This window comes from Monopterus albus, unplaced genomic scaffold (genome assembly GCF_001952655.1).
Source record: "Monopterus albus unplaced genomic scaffold, M_albus_1.0 scaffold35.1, whole genome shotgun sequence".
Lineage (NCBI taxonomy): Eukaryota > Metazoa > Chordata > Actinopteri > Synbranchiformes > Synbranchidae > Monopterus > Monopterus albus.
In genome coordinates, this window is record NW_018127915.1 from 48,045 (window position 1) to 63,157 (window position 15,113).

Genomic DNA, 15,113 nt, shown 5'->3' on the forward strand with positions numbered 1-15,113 from the left:
TCCGGGGGGGGAGAGTGGGGGGGGGGTGGACTATGGTGGCCGGAGTGTTTGGGTTTTCTTTTTTTTTTGTGCCTGTAGAGAGTGTGGCCAAGTCAGTGGAGCAAGTACACATTTTTAAATGTGCCCTTTAAATGTTAAGACCGCAAAACCCACTACAGAAGTTTGATGGACCTTTAGTGCACGTTTTGGAGCTGGCAAAATACGGTCCATTGTTATCTCAGCCAAGGACGGGGGTTATGTTTCTGCCTGCATTTGTTGGTTTGTTTTGTTTTTGCATAACTCACAATTATAATAATAATGAACAGATTTTGAATTTTTTTTTTTTTTTGGGGTAGGGTGCTGATTTTGGGGCTGATTTATATAATAATAATATAATTTGGATACAGGAATTTTAAAAAAATTATTCACTGTTGTGAATGCTGGAAAGGCTGCAGACTGTCTGGGAGCCCCCCTTGTGGCCAAAATGCACAGCTGTGCTGCTGAGCACCTCCAGCTGGGGAAAGATCTACTCTGTGCAGAGACAGCTGGCCGAGAGCCTGATGGCAGAGATTTTGAGCCAGCCTTGTTTTCATTTCTAGGACTGGTGTTATGCCATTTTAATGTAGCCTGGGTAAAGTGGTTGCCACATGGGACACAATTATTGGGGTCCTTGCAGCTTTGATGTCCAGCGGGTCACAGTTTATTTACACAAAATAACAAAATATGGGGCTACAAAATATGGGTTAACAAAAATAAGGAGTAACAAAAATAAGTAACAAAATACGGCAGTGGGCTCTGGATGCACACACAAACAAAATAAAATAATCTGTAAACACCAAATAATCAAATAGTCACCAAAAATCCATAAAATGCCACATTCACATACTTAAAGTAACTTACATCCTGCCAAAAGCTCATCTCTATATTGGACACACTGCCGCCATCGGCATCTATAATGCACCATCTTGTCAGGATACTGACTTCTATTAATACAAGAGAATCCAACAAGATTCGGGCATATTGAGTTACATATTGACATACAGAGGTTAAAACAGTCACTGCACTCGGCTGTTCTTGAGCTCAGTCCACACATAAAGAAGGAAGAGACCACAATACACTCGGCCAAGTTTTGGCAGAGTGTAAACAGCTTATTCAGTACTGCCATCTAGTGGCCAAGGTGACATTAGACTCTAGCAGCCCACTTTAAGTTACCCCCACATTACAACAACAAAACTAAACAGTTACATCAACAGGAAAACTATGAACATTTCAGGAAAACTTGAGCCTCAAGAACCCCCAGGGGACCCCCCACCATAAGTGGAAAACTACTTAATTTATTTATCTCCCCTTAGTACATGTTTACCACCCAGCTGCATTAATAAGTTGTGATTTTTTTTTTTTTTCAGGTGGCAAAGTAACCACATAGATTGAGAGTGTGGTCAGTTTATCTAAGTAATGCCAATTTAGAGTTTGTTTTGAGATGTGAGTGCTTGTTATCTGACCAAGCTAACTCTATTAGCAGGCAGCTACATCTTGTTCAGAGCACAGTTTGTTGACGAGGACGCTGGTGTTCCAGCTGCACATCATAGCTGCATGTCCATTGTCGTAACCTAACGAATGATACATCGTGTGCTTTTTACTGTTACCTCACTGGTTGACGCAGACCAACCTAGTTGGTTTTTCACTGTTTGTGCTGTGTGGGTCTCTGTTTAGAGGAGGGAGGGGCTGCACTCCCCTCACACACTGGAAGCTGAGCAGAGGATACGAACAATCAGTCGGCCAGTAACAGGCCGTATGAGCAGTTTATCACCCAGCTGTTGAACAAGCACAACACAAACGTGCAGAAATGTGACGTCTTCACCGTTTTACCCCTAAACCAACGAGTGAGCATCTGTCATGTCTGTTGTTTTTCTCGAATAGCTTTCAAACTAATATCAACGTTGTTCCAAATGCCAGCAGTAGGTTTTCATGGTCAGGCAATCGTATGATGAGGGTCAAACTATCATGGGAATATTGCTTATATGGCATTATGGGGAAAGTGAATTGCCTCTTGGCGGAGGTCTGCACTCTCTGAGTAATGTCCAGTTCTCTGTTTTGTTCTTCATGCAGACTTCACTTTGACATGTGAATCGAGAGTTAATAACTACATTTTCAGACTGGGATAAATTAAAGGTCTTTTGGCAAAAAAGGAAAAGACAGATTTGAGCCTGATGGCTATTGAGTGGGTCGACACAGTGAACAGCTCCTTTAGCTGTGGCCCCACGTCTAGATTACAAAGTACACCAATGTTCTCTGACAGCTAGTGGAGGCTTTATGTGGAAGGCAGAAATAAGTAAAACAGAAGTGTTTACTAGATAGCGCATCATAATAACATGCATAAGAGTGCCGCCATGGGGAGGAGGAGTTAGGGCTGGAGAAAATCTGACGCATGTGTATAGCTATCTCTTGTTTTAGGAAGAGCATGATGAAACTGGAGGTGAGGTGGATGTTATGATCAATAAATGAGTGTGTGAAAATAGTTTGTAGTCAGAGGTTGGTTACTAATATTAAAATATGCAAGAGCTCATTTTAATATTTCACCCCTTAAGCAGGTGAAACTGAAACCTTGTAATGAACCTTATGATGCAGCTTTTCATGACCCCTCCTCCCTTGAAACCTTTAAAACCTTATTACAACATAATGCTTTCACAGATGCGGTAGCATTATCTTAAGGTCTGGGAAAACTACTCCTTTGTGTGCTGTAGCCTCAGAGCCGTTCTTTAATTTCCGGTGTTATTTTTGCAGAGGGTTGTTGGGGCCCTCTCTGTGGTATTGAGTCAGGGTTTTAATGAACACACATGCTGACACATCAGTTTACTGCAGCTGCTTTTGGCTGTGACCTCTTTTGCCCTCTACCCTCATCATTACCTCTCATATTGCCTTAGACACACATCTTATTGTATGTCCGGTAGTTATTCTTAGATTCAGGATTTGCTTTTAATGCTGCATAGATGTTTTCTTAAGAAGGTCTAACGTGGCGCTTGAACTGAAAAACCCAAACGGACACTAATAATTATTCAGGCAGGGTATTTTTACATCGTTGAACACGTCTGGAGGAGATCTTTAAGTTAACATAACATCCACTTGTAGATTTTTCATTTTTGCAGTGAACCTGCCATAGTGAGCTAATCCAAAGCTTTATTGACGGAGAGAGCACCACCTCTCTAATCCACTGCTCTAAGATCTGTTTATTAAACAGATATGTCTCCTTTAACACAACAAGACCAAGCTGTGTGGGAGAGAGAGGCAGGATTTACAGTCCACTTGGAGCCCTTAGCACTTTGTTGGCTTTTATCTCTGCATTTATGATTGATGTGAGGCCACACGCTGTAGAGACTGTGACTGATTTTATACAAACAAAAAATGTGCCAACATGTTTTTAGATACAGGTTTATTCTCACTGTTAAATTAAAGATGCATGCACAGAGTTATTGCATGTACTTGCTGAGAAGAAATGCAGGCACTCAGGCAATAAAGCAGGATTTAGTCTGCCAGCGTTTTAGTGGGGCCTTATCTGAAGTAATGGTGGATCAGAGGCACGGTTCGTTTTCCCCTCTCTTGTCAGACTGAGGAGTCCTTTGCCTGGAGAGGCCACATCCTGCATATTAACACCCTCAATAACAAGAATGCACACACAGATGCAGCATCTTGCATGTGTAGCACAAATGCACACTCTTACTTGTGTGAATCAGCTCACCAAACAGTCCTTTACTGTGATGTCTGTGATAGTCACTACACACACACTTTACCATGTGCTCACTGTTTCTGAGGCACTTAATAATTTTCAGTTCAGTTCAGTGTAATGCTAACCGACACAGTGGGTTTGTTCATCCTGACAGGGCCCTCTCACCTTTAACGTCTTGTTACCCCAGACAGAGCCGTAATAATGGAGATGAATGAAAGTGTCAGTGGACGAGAACAGGTTGTTTTAAAGTGACATGCAGATGGGGAGAGCACGTGGCAGTCAAATTGAAGGAAAGGGATAAAGGCAGGCAGGTACATATCACTGACTTGTTGGACTCTAGACCTTCGCCTTTGTAACTCGTCTAACGTTGCAACGGATTTTAACAAACTTTAGAAGAAAAAGTATTGGTCTTGTGTTAACCACAGACCTTATTTCAGGAATCTAATCAGGGACCCGCTGACTTTGGGGTGAGCGAACCGGAAGGGCAAAAATGCTACTACAGCAATTTGCTTATAGAGGTCTTTAAGGGTATTACCCTAACGTGTGAGAGCAGGCCAGGAATCCCTTCTGTGCTTCCATGCTTTGTTTTCCTTAGTCGATTACCTACTTATTCCAACCTATATTTTATAAGATGGGTGTCCGATCCTAGGACGTTAACTAGTATGAACCAAGCACTGTGTATAACACCGTGGTCTCACGTTGCCGTCACAGCTTTTATGGGTTATTTCAGACCAAACTAAACTCTTCCTCAAAGAGCCAAAGCATATTAGCCCCTAAATGTTTCTCAGTAAGGTAACATCTGAAAATATAAGGAGGTAGCTGCCTATAACTGCAGATTGATATTCAGTTAGGGGGAAATAGGTCTTGTCTTAATTGATAATATATAAGAGGGAACTGTTTTTGCCGGTTCACGGTAGTTAATCACTGGGTGAATATCTCTGCCTGAAAACCTCAATCAGTGTTAAAGCTTTAATAATTTTCTAATTATTGTTAGAGGTTAAGCAAGTCCAGGGGTTGGCAAATGTTGGCGTCTCTCCCTGCACATCCATAAAACTGCTTCTTTTAATACAGGTTACATTCATACTCATAACGAAGCTCGGCGCAGTTTGCTTGACAGAAGGTCAAGATTTCAGATGATCCGTGGACCTTTGGTGGGCAGCATGGTGGCACAGTGGTTAGCGCTGTTGCCTCACAGTGCGAAGGTTCCAGGTTCGGGCCCCACCTGGGACCTTTCTGTGTGGAGTTTGCATGTTCTCCCCGTGCTTGCGTGGGTTCTCTCCGGGTACTCCGGCTTCCTCCCACAGTCCAAAGACATGCAGCTTAGGTTGATTGGTGTCTCTAAATTGCCCATAGGAGTCCATGTGCGTGTGTGTGGTTGTTTGTCTATGTGTTAGCCCTGCGATGGATTGGCGACCTGTCCAGGGTGTACCCCGCCTTCGCCCGATTGCCGGCCGGGATTGGCTCCAGCCCCACCCGTGACCCCGCTCAGGGATTAATGAATGAACGTGGACCTTTGGTGCTGCCCAGGTTTGGAACAGCAGTGTTGTCCTCTGTTGAGTTCTTCAACCGTGGTTAGCTGTAAGAGGAAAACACAAAAATCAGACAGGTGGGCAGAAAGGCAGCCACCAAAAAGGGAAGACTCAGACAGAAAAGGCAGTGGCAGCAGGTACGGTATTTTACTGTTTGTAATTATTTTAGGCCTGAAGGCACGACAGCAGAGAGGTGCTCTCACAGGTGGACGTCACTGACACCACACTGAGCTCAGATCACAAGTGCTAAGTGAGAGGAATTTGGTGAGGAGGAAGGGGCCTCGGCTCAGTGTGTGTGTGTGTGTGTGTGCGCCTGTTTGTTTCTGTCAGCAGCTCAATGACGAGTACAGCAACAGCTGTGACAGACTACTCGATCATAGATTCACAACATTTGACACACACATGAACATGCACACACGTCTTAGTCAGTCAATCTGTGGGAAGGTCTGAGAAGCTTTGCAGTAGCTCTGACTGCTTCATTGTTTTTGTTTTTTTATTTTATTGCTGTGATACATTTCATACATGTTTACTCGGTCTAATCAAGGAGTTTTTCAAAACAACTGTGTGGAAATGCGTTTTCTGATGGAAAGGAGAAGTGTTTTGATGCCCTTTGATTTCAGATCCTTTGCAGAGCCCTTGGTGTGAAGAATATTTTTTCATTTTACTTGTTACACCTGTGTCCAGGCACCCTGCTGTTGTCAGAAAGGATTACTTTTCTCTGTTCTGTGGGTGAGCAGCTGCATAAAGCCACCGACCAGACTAAGCTCTTGCTAACCACTGGCTTCATTGTTATTTATTCATGGATGTTTCATTCAGAGTAATTTCCTAGTGTGATTGCACTCGCCATGCTGGAACACCTGGCTTCTGTCCGTGTTGACCCTGGCCTTTTCAAGCCTCAGCCAATCAGCAGCACCATGGATGAGAGAGCCATACGGTTTGAGTTAGAGCGCCAGGCCTGTCAGAGTCTCAGACAAGGTGGGATGTGTGTAGTGTCCAGCTTCCAGTGTGCATACAGCACACTTACATGGGATGTCTTTAAAATATATGTGGCTTGATTGATGTCATTGGAAGTTCTTTTTGAGCCACAGTGCAGTCTTGTCAAATTCTGTATTCACAGTATTTTCAGATTTGTCTTGGTTTAAAAAAGGAGCCGCTCTTAGTGTAAAGGCCCTCTTCAGAGTCCAGGTTTATTTTCTGGGCGCAGGTGTTAAGTGGATCAAATACTCTACAAGTGGCTGGGTTACATTTGGGGCTCAGCCAGCCCCGGGCACAGCACATGAACTCAGCAACCTGTGGACTGTAATGGCATGGGCCTCAGACCACGAGCAGGTCAGACTGATTTAGGAGAGCCTGAAAAGTGCAAGAGACTTCTAGAGATGTCTAAACTGTACTGGCATGTATTAATCCAAACCGTAAGAATACAACCTCAAGAGTCATTTTCCATTAAATCCATTACAACCTCCATTATAGTTGGAACCTTTCCATGGCTAGTGGTTTTGTTTGGATATGTGCAAGTTACACTATATTGAAACGGGTGCTTTTTAACAAGTTCTATATGTGTATACTATGTGATTTTCTGTCCTTTCACTAGGCCTAGGGAGATCTTGTTACCTAAAGACTCATTGAAACCTACAAAGACAAAATCCACATAAAGGTTATTTCCACCAACAGTTATTTTTTGACAGTCAGGATGAAGCATTAACCTGACAACTGAGGTGACACACTTAGCAATGATTCAGTAGTGATGGGAGTTCTGGCGGTAAATCAAGGACCACTAGATTCAGGCATTGTTTTTACCCATCAGCAGTTACCACACTCAATGCTGCTAGAATATAATATGCGTGTGCGTGGTGGTGGTGGGGGTGGTACAGAGTCTGGGTGAGATCCTGGAGGAGTGGTGTGTAGGACAGCGTAGCGGAAGGGTAACACTGTTCATTTACTGGAGTAGCTCCCTAGGGCGACACAAGTAATGTTATGAGTTGGCAGAGTTGGCGCAAATATGGAATAAGCTTAATCAAATTAAACTTTATTTCACACAGGTTAATGCAATTCAGTGCTTTACAGATAAATAACAATAAGGCAATTAGATAAAAAAAAAAAAGTTAAATCTTGATAAGAACAACTGGCAGTGGCTGGATCTGAGGAGTTTCTTTACATATCACATTATATGATTTGATCAGAGGACTGTCAACACCAACTGACCCAGACTGGAACAGGCCTGGTCCAATTCGGTCCCTTCAGCTGCCACGCTCAGATCAGGGCACTGGTAATGTGTGTTCCTGATGTTAGTGCGTCAACAAGATAAATTGGCACAGTGAAAAATTTTAACCAGCAGGAGCTGAGACTAGATTAGACCTGCTGATTCATCCACAGTGATAGATATTCTCTCCCTGACCTTCTTCAGTGCATCAAGTGAGCTGCTTTTTCTACGTGCGTCTCTGAGAATGTACAGTAATGTACCTTTTAGCTCAGCAGGTTGTACAGAGGGTCTGGGTTCCAAGAGGTTACAGCATGGACACAAATAGAAAACTGAGTAGGGGAGAGAGCACCACAGGCTGGGGCAGAAGAGCACAAAGTACAGTAAATGTTGTAGCTTGATAAGAACACTGGCAAAAAATTGCAATAAAGTAACAGGTAAAGAATAATAACAAATGTGACTTGTATAGCATTCAGTGATTTTAATAAAGGCATTCAGAAAAAAATGGATACATTCCTGGGGATAGAAATGGGCTTACAGTCTCTTTGAAGCAGTTTTACTGACATCACATCAGGAGGTGAGGGTAAATAAACAAGAACATCAGCCATTAAGAGATGCAAACAAGAGGAAGAAGGTGAAAATGGAGGAGGACCCAGCAGGAAAAAACGATCAAATGGAACAGAAGTGAGATGCTGTTTTACAGATACAGAAGGCAGAATATTATTACCTGTGTAAACCCTGGGACAACAGGCGCTAAAGCCACATGTCCCAGGCTGTTACTGCTGTACGGCCCTCGTGGTTGTTTGTCCCTGCCCACTCATACAGCCCATAGGGCATCTCCTTGACTAGAGCTCCTGTGGTAGCAGGAGGAATTGCAACAATAAGAACATATGTCGCACTACCAAGCTTTGCATACAATTTGTCGTTGTGGAAACAGTCATAAACACAACGGATACTTAGCAGCAAGCTACTGGAACTCCGTTGTCTTGGAAGCTGTCATAAATATGACATTACAGTTCCAAAACCATCACGGCTTCATTCCGTTTTGCCACACAAGCTACTCTGTTAGAGTGAACTCGCATGAGTATGTTTCACTTTTAACATGCACAGTGGAAAGTGTGTTTGGAGACTGTTTGGCTAGAGTTTCTGGAGCCTTATCAAATCTAACGGGGCAGGTCAGAGCCATTTATGTACAGGTGCCTGCAGTATATTCTAACTACTAGCATCCAGGATTATGGAGAAGTATTACCCACTGGATGTACTAATCATGAATGGGGCTGTAACCCCCCAAAATGTCAGAAATGCTTGAAAAGTGCTCCTTGGTCTGGGAGGTAACATTGGCTTACTGTAGCATGCTAGCTGCCTGGACACACTAACAGTGTTTAATCCATTCTTTATACTTCTGCTTTCATATTTTTGGTTTTGTAGAGGGAAGTAATATTCCTCTTAGTACAGCCCCTTGCACACTGCTTCTTCATGTGGAGAAACCCAGAGCTTGACAGGCCTGTCGTCTCATTCTGTGATTAGACAATCGCTTTTCAAGGGAGGGTTTAGGGAATGATCCACGGTGAGTGTTTGGAATATTTTGACATGATTTTTAGGTTGTTGTTGTACCAAATAACTCTGTTTTTGTTGTTTAGAGAGGAAGAGATTTGGCCCAAGAAGCTCAGTTTCATGTTGCTTTGAAAACTTTTATGCATGACAATCACAAGTTGCAGTAGTAACTGTGACTTCTGAGTTCTTAAGGTGTTTACATTAATTTGTCTACCTTCTGCACAAGCAATCCAAGATTCCACAGACTTGGTCCTGTAGGTCTATTAGAATTGTTCATAGTCTACATACGCTGTTGCTGAGTGAAGGTACACTTGCTGCTCTGTGGTGGCATTTGAGCAATGAGCACACTTTCCCAGAATAGCGTCTGTATCAGCACATTGCATCACTTTTCTGTCATCTCTTGACACAAATCATCTGCCTCAAAAACAAGTGTTTTGTGTGTGTTGGAGTGCATATAGTGTGTGGGAATGTTTCATGATTGTGCATGTATGTTCACACTGTTCAGCTGTAAATGGAAGTATTAAAATGTGTGTGTTTATTTGTGCAGCCCTGATTATAATTGTATGCTTGTAACGAGTATTTGTTGGCATTTGTTTTGTTAGTCTGCTCATGTTTGCCTGCAGGAACTAGTTAAATCTTTCCTCCTGCCAAAGGGAGAAGCTTCACCGTCCTGCGTCAGACACGTCCTCATCACAGAACTCAAAGGAATACCAGTGGTTTTTATCTCAGGCTACTGGAGGACACACAGAGGGACTGACAGCAGATTCAGTTTGTCACAGGTCACAGCAACAGTGCACTCTCATTATGACTTAGACTTAGGGACAGAAAATGCTCAAACACCAAGACAGATCTTTTCTACCGTGTAGAAAAACATGAATAAAAAAGCAGCAAGAATTTGGACTTTACAGTGTAAAGATGTATGAAAAAGAGGAACAAGGCAGGCAGATGCATGAAGTAAATAAGAAACCTTCCTGCTGTTGTTGAAAAAGAGGTTTAAGGAGTGTGACAAAGAAGAACCAACTGACTGAGAGCCAGATACTTTTAGTGGACAGAAATTTTAATTTTAGAGAAACCAACAGAAAAGACGACAGTGTTGTTGGTTTGAAGGGTGATATTTGTTTATGTAGAGGTGGAAAAACAATTGGAAACATGGACCAGTAGAAAACAGGTTCATGAGAAAGATGTGGAGTTCTCGCTTTAATTTTAGGCAAGATGGTAGCAAAATCAGTTTTTAATGTGGTAACATGTGCTTACTTTGCGTGCGTGTTAACAAGCCCGCTGAACTTGATGGCTTGCCATAAATAATCGCATGTTAATATGTTCCAGACGCGTTAACACTGGTGCTGAAGAAAGATGAGTTACAGTTTGAATGTCACCTCAGCCCAAAAGGGACAGCAGTAAATTTTGACTTTATGGATTTGTCCTTTCACATCAGCCCTGATCAGACATAATGACCCAGCAATGACGGGGTCTTTACTTTTTTGTTCACACTATGAAAAATGTAAAACCATTCTTACATTAGATATTGTTACACTTAACTGTGCATGTAGAGGAAATTAGTAACTGTGAAGTAGCTGAGTATTATCATGCAAAAATTTAAGTGTGTGCCTGCAGCATATAGTTTACACCTTTCACCCTGTTAGCCACAGCTGTGCAGTACTAGGGTGTGAGCTAATAGAGCTAATAGCACACGGTCAGGATGTGTGGAAAAGCCATTTGTCTCAGTGTTTCCACAGGCCACATTTTGATTAATCTAATCAACACGGGGGTGAATGAAATTACATAAAAATATACAGTAGCTTTCATTTATCTGTGTATCATGAAGGCAGAGGTAAAGTGTGTGTGTGTGCTGTGTGTACTTGAAACTGGAAACTGCTGCTGCATCTGTTTCTGTGCCTGTTCACGTGTGTTTCCCTTCCTGTTATAGTGTGTGACATAACCTTTGTACGTCTTCTCGCAGAGGACCCCAGTTTTGATCGCTAGCAGCTAACAGGATCTGTAGAGTACCATAACATTACACCATTACTCGTATTTATTGATCCTACACTTTGTTCATAGGCATTTTTATTTGATTTTTTTGGCTTTCTGCAACTATGAACTGACAGAGGAATGATGAACTGGTCTGATGGTAAGATCTTCATATACATATTCTACAGCAACCGACCAAGTTTTGTTTCTGCTTCCTCTTTTGCCTCGGTGTTCAGTTCTTCAGCTGAAGCTGCAGCAGAGGAGGACTAGAGAGGAACTTGTCAACCAGGGGATCATGCCGCGTAAGTTCACAATAAGTTATTTTACACAAGAGTCTTTATTCTGATAAAGTAACCGTGTAGGTGCTTATACATATACTTGCACAAGGCCATGACAAGCTTGCATTGCTCACAGTGCTGTCCTCTTATGGGATTATGTACAGTTCTAATGCTGATGCACCTTTTAGGTCATATTTATAGTAAACCACGACAACTCATTCAAAGGGTTATGTTTTCTTAATTTAAAGATAAATCAGTGTGAAAATGGACAGATGATAGGAAAAACAGTATAAGCCTGTCAGTAAACATTACCAGAACTGGGATATGTAATTTATGATTATAGTATTTTATTAATGCAAATCGGTCAATTTAGCAAAAGTTGCTTTTTATGTGATGAAGCAATTTCCCATTGTATCATCTAACCCAGAATCTTCAGATGCTTTTGATTATAATTCGTAACGTCTGTTAGATCCATTCTATGAAACATGTTTCTGCAGCCAAACACAATAATATCGCTAGGTTCACTTGGCTAATAAGGACTAACTGTCTACTGTATTAGAGGCTCCTCTCAGTGATGCAGTACAGTTCAGCAGCCTGCAACATGATCTGACAGTTGAATCAACACCTCTGCAAACAAAACTGAACATTATAACCATCAGTAAGGTACAATTTATTGCAGACTGTTTATTTAAGCTTTATTAAGCGGCGTTCGTTGTTGTTAGTTGTACCAATAAATAGCTGCTGAGCAGCTGAGTATATCTATCCTTTACCAGCTTTACTTCATGCTGAAGTTTTTCATTCAGTCAGTTTCACTATGTGTGAGAATCTGCAAGGTTGTCTTTATGTGCTACGCACCAGTTTGTGAAGTGGATTGGATTGTGGTTAAGATGGAGCCTTCTTGCCCTGACAGACGGCAGCTTCAGGCGTCAAAGTGAGGTGAATCAAGGTCATACCTCAACTGCCATCACAAACGTCCGTTAACTGCTGTGTTGCCCGATTAAGAGATTTCCCCTTGCACTGGCATACTGATGTTTTTATGTACAGCTTTTTAGTGCTGCTTATATTTATTTTGGTTATTACTTAAAGTGCCCATGGCTGCTCATTTTGCTCATTTCAGCCATTTAATGTTTAATCCTAGGTACCTCTAGATTAGTTAGGCACCCCTCATAACTCCAAATAGTATGTAATTATTTCAGAACGATAAAACCAGAGAGCCTCTTCCTAAAATCGAGAGGATAGTTTGTGAATGCGTACAGCTCCTGTTGCCAGTGGCATTAATTAATTGGAATTTCTCTTCCATAGTTGGTAAACAACGGTATATGTACCAATGAAAAGAGATGTGTAACACTAAACAAAGCGAGTAATTGATAATAAGAGAAAGATAATAAGGTAAACGTAAAGATAATAAGAATGTGATCAGTGGAGTTGGTGCTAGCACAGCCCTTGTCTCTTTTGTGTTCTGCTCTAATTCTTGGTAGAAACAGGCTAAGACAAAAATTGAAATGTTTTGTTTGCATATGCTTCATTAGGTGACAGTTTAATCTGTTTGTCATATGTTCTGCAATGTTTTGGGGTGAAGGGATATAGCACATCTTTTATAGCATGGGGAGAGACTGGCAAACCCCAGAATTAATCTTTGTTTGTACATTGTTAACCTTGTATTAGTGGATGGGGAATCACTTGTGAGTTGATTTTCCAGTACTTTCGACCTTAGGATTTGTGATCTGAACATAACAGTCAGTCGATGTGGAGACCGGGGAGATGCTACAAAGACAGATATGATGAGGGTGATGTAACGTATTGGGTGTGTTGGCTGAAAATTGTTTTCACCAGGTAATGACTGTACTATAACTGAGTGATGGTTGTTCTTACTGGTCATAGTTTGGATGCTCCAAAATATCTGCTATCTGCTCCAACCTAGTGCTAAAAAGTACAGAAGTGCCAGCAACAAGTCTGTTGTTAAAGGTAATCAAAGGCTGACATTTAAAAGTTAAATTTTAATGCATTCCAATATCAATAAAGCACAGTATTTCTAACCCCCACACATCCAGCTCTGCAGTAAAACACCCATAATTCAATACTGTTACTCTTGTATAGTGGCCATTAGTTGTAGCAAACATTTTGCTTGTTAGATGGTAACTCAGGTAACCAAGGACAGCTGGAACTTCGCTATACACAGACCCTTAACATGCAGAATCAGTGAAGTGGTTAAGGTCAGAATAAGTATGTGGTAGAAAAATTAGCTGCTGACATTTTAGCTGCCTTCATCTGCCATGTGACCTTTATCATAACTGCAGCAGCTGCAGGAGCGATGATACACTCAGTGTTGTCCGCTGGAGCACAGCATCTCAACAGTGTGCACCTCTTTATTACTACTCTCCCCTGCTGACTCATCTTACCCTCCCATACTGCATATTTCTTTATTCATCCTCTGTTCCTGCACCTGTCTTCAGTCTTTATTCGAGTTTCCCATGTCCTTCAGGCCATCCCTCTTTTCCTGTTCTTGCTCTCATTTACAGTCCACATGCTTACATGCTACTCTCTTTCTCTACATTCAGCTCCCTTCTTCACTGCTTTTACTCACTTTTCTCCAATTTGCCTCTTTTCTGCTCACCTTTGTTAGCAGGATGCCACCTCATCTGTTAACTCTTACCGACTTTTCATCTTTATTTCCTTTTCACCCCTATCTAGTCAGAACAGTACTCAAAACACCACATCCGTTTTGTCTCTTTTATAAAACAGACTAGACCCCCTTTTTGTGTTTCTGGTGTGATAGTGTCATAAAATGAAAATGTCTTTCTTCCTTTTAGCTTCTTGCATGCTTGAAAACAGGCATTTCTTGTCGCTATGAGCCCTACATGACAACACTGTTTAAGTGACCATTGGTAATTCATTTTACCTACTTTGGAATTGTTTTTCCATAATAATCATTTATAATGAAAATTGGCTGAGTCCAGTCATTATGTCCTGTCATGTCGTATGTGTGGGTGTGTGCTTCTTTATCTACTGGTTGTTTGAGGTCATGGTGTGTTGATTTCACACGGTGCTATAATAAGCACACAGCCTACCTAGCACGTTATATATACTGTACACTTCTCAGAAAAACAAATGCATAAAGGAATAGTTTACTCACCTTTATGTGGTTATCAAGTTAGCCAAGCTAAACATTAATGCAACGGTGAAGCCTTTTCAAGAAGATTGGTTTGTAATAGCAATAGAAAGAGCAGAATGAGAAGGAGTCGACAGTTCACCTACATGCAGTGGAACTCACTTTATTAAATTCAGTAAAGCATATTTAAATGAAATACAAAATGATGAGTAAGAGGGAAAGTAGGATGCCTTAGATACACATTTGGTGAGTGGTCATTAGCACAGTTAGCGATAATGGTTATGTCACTCATTTCTGAGTGGGCATGATGATAACCTTCACTACAGGTTAAACTTGACACTTAAGCCCCCTTTCCATCACCTGGTAACTGCTCAACTCAACTACTACTCGCTTTTGGTACCAGGTGCTTTATTCTCCACTGCAGATCGTCCCCCTGTGGTGTAGCTGGTAGCTGACCTTTCCAGAGATGTGCTGGCCCTCCAACGTGCCCGCTAGCTAGCTCTACTAGGCATAGCTGTAGCCATTGTGTTCATATTATCACATTCACTAACCTATTGGCTATGTGATAAGATGTACGATGTGGTGGTTTGTGAAATATAATGGTTAGGGGTGGGCCGAAAAGGCCATTTTTATTTCGGGCCGAAATAAAAAAAACACGCCGAAAATGCCCCGCCCCGCCCCGAGGCGTACACTCCCTCACTTTCCGAGATGTTTGACGAAATTCTACAGAAAAGCGCCCCGATCCGCAGCGGTGGAACAAGCGCAGCCTTACAAC

At 41.9% G+C, this 15,113-nt stretch overlaps 1 protein-coding gene across 1 annotated transcript in view; it reads left to right on the forward strand.

The window, feature by feature from the left end:
- LOC109958823 (MKL/myocardin-like protein 1) overlaps positions 1–15,113 on the forward strand; it is a 38,072-nt gene that overhangs the window by 7,597 nt on the left and 15,362 nt on the right. The window contains exon 3 of the mRNA XM_020597749.1: positions 11,188–11,253. Coding sequence (XP_020453405.1) covers positions 11,188–11,253 — 66 coding nt within the window. The remainder of the gene's footprint in view (positions 1–11,187; positions 11,254–15,113) is intronic.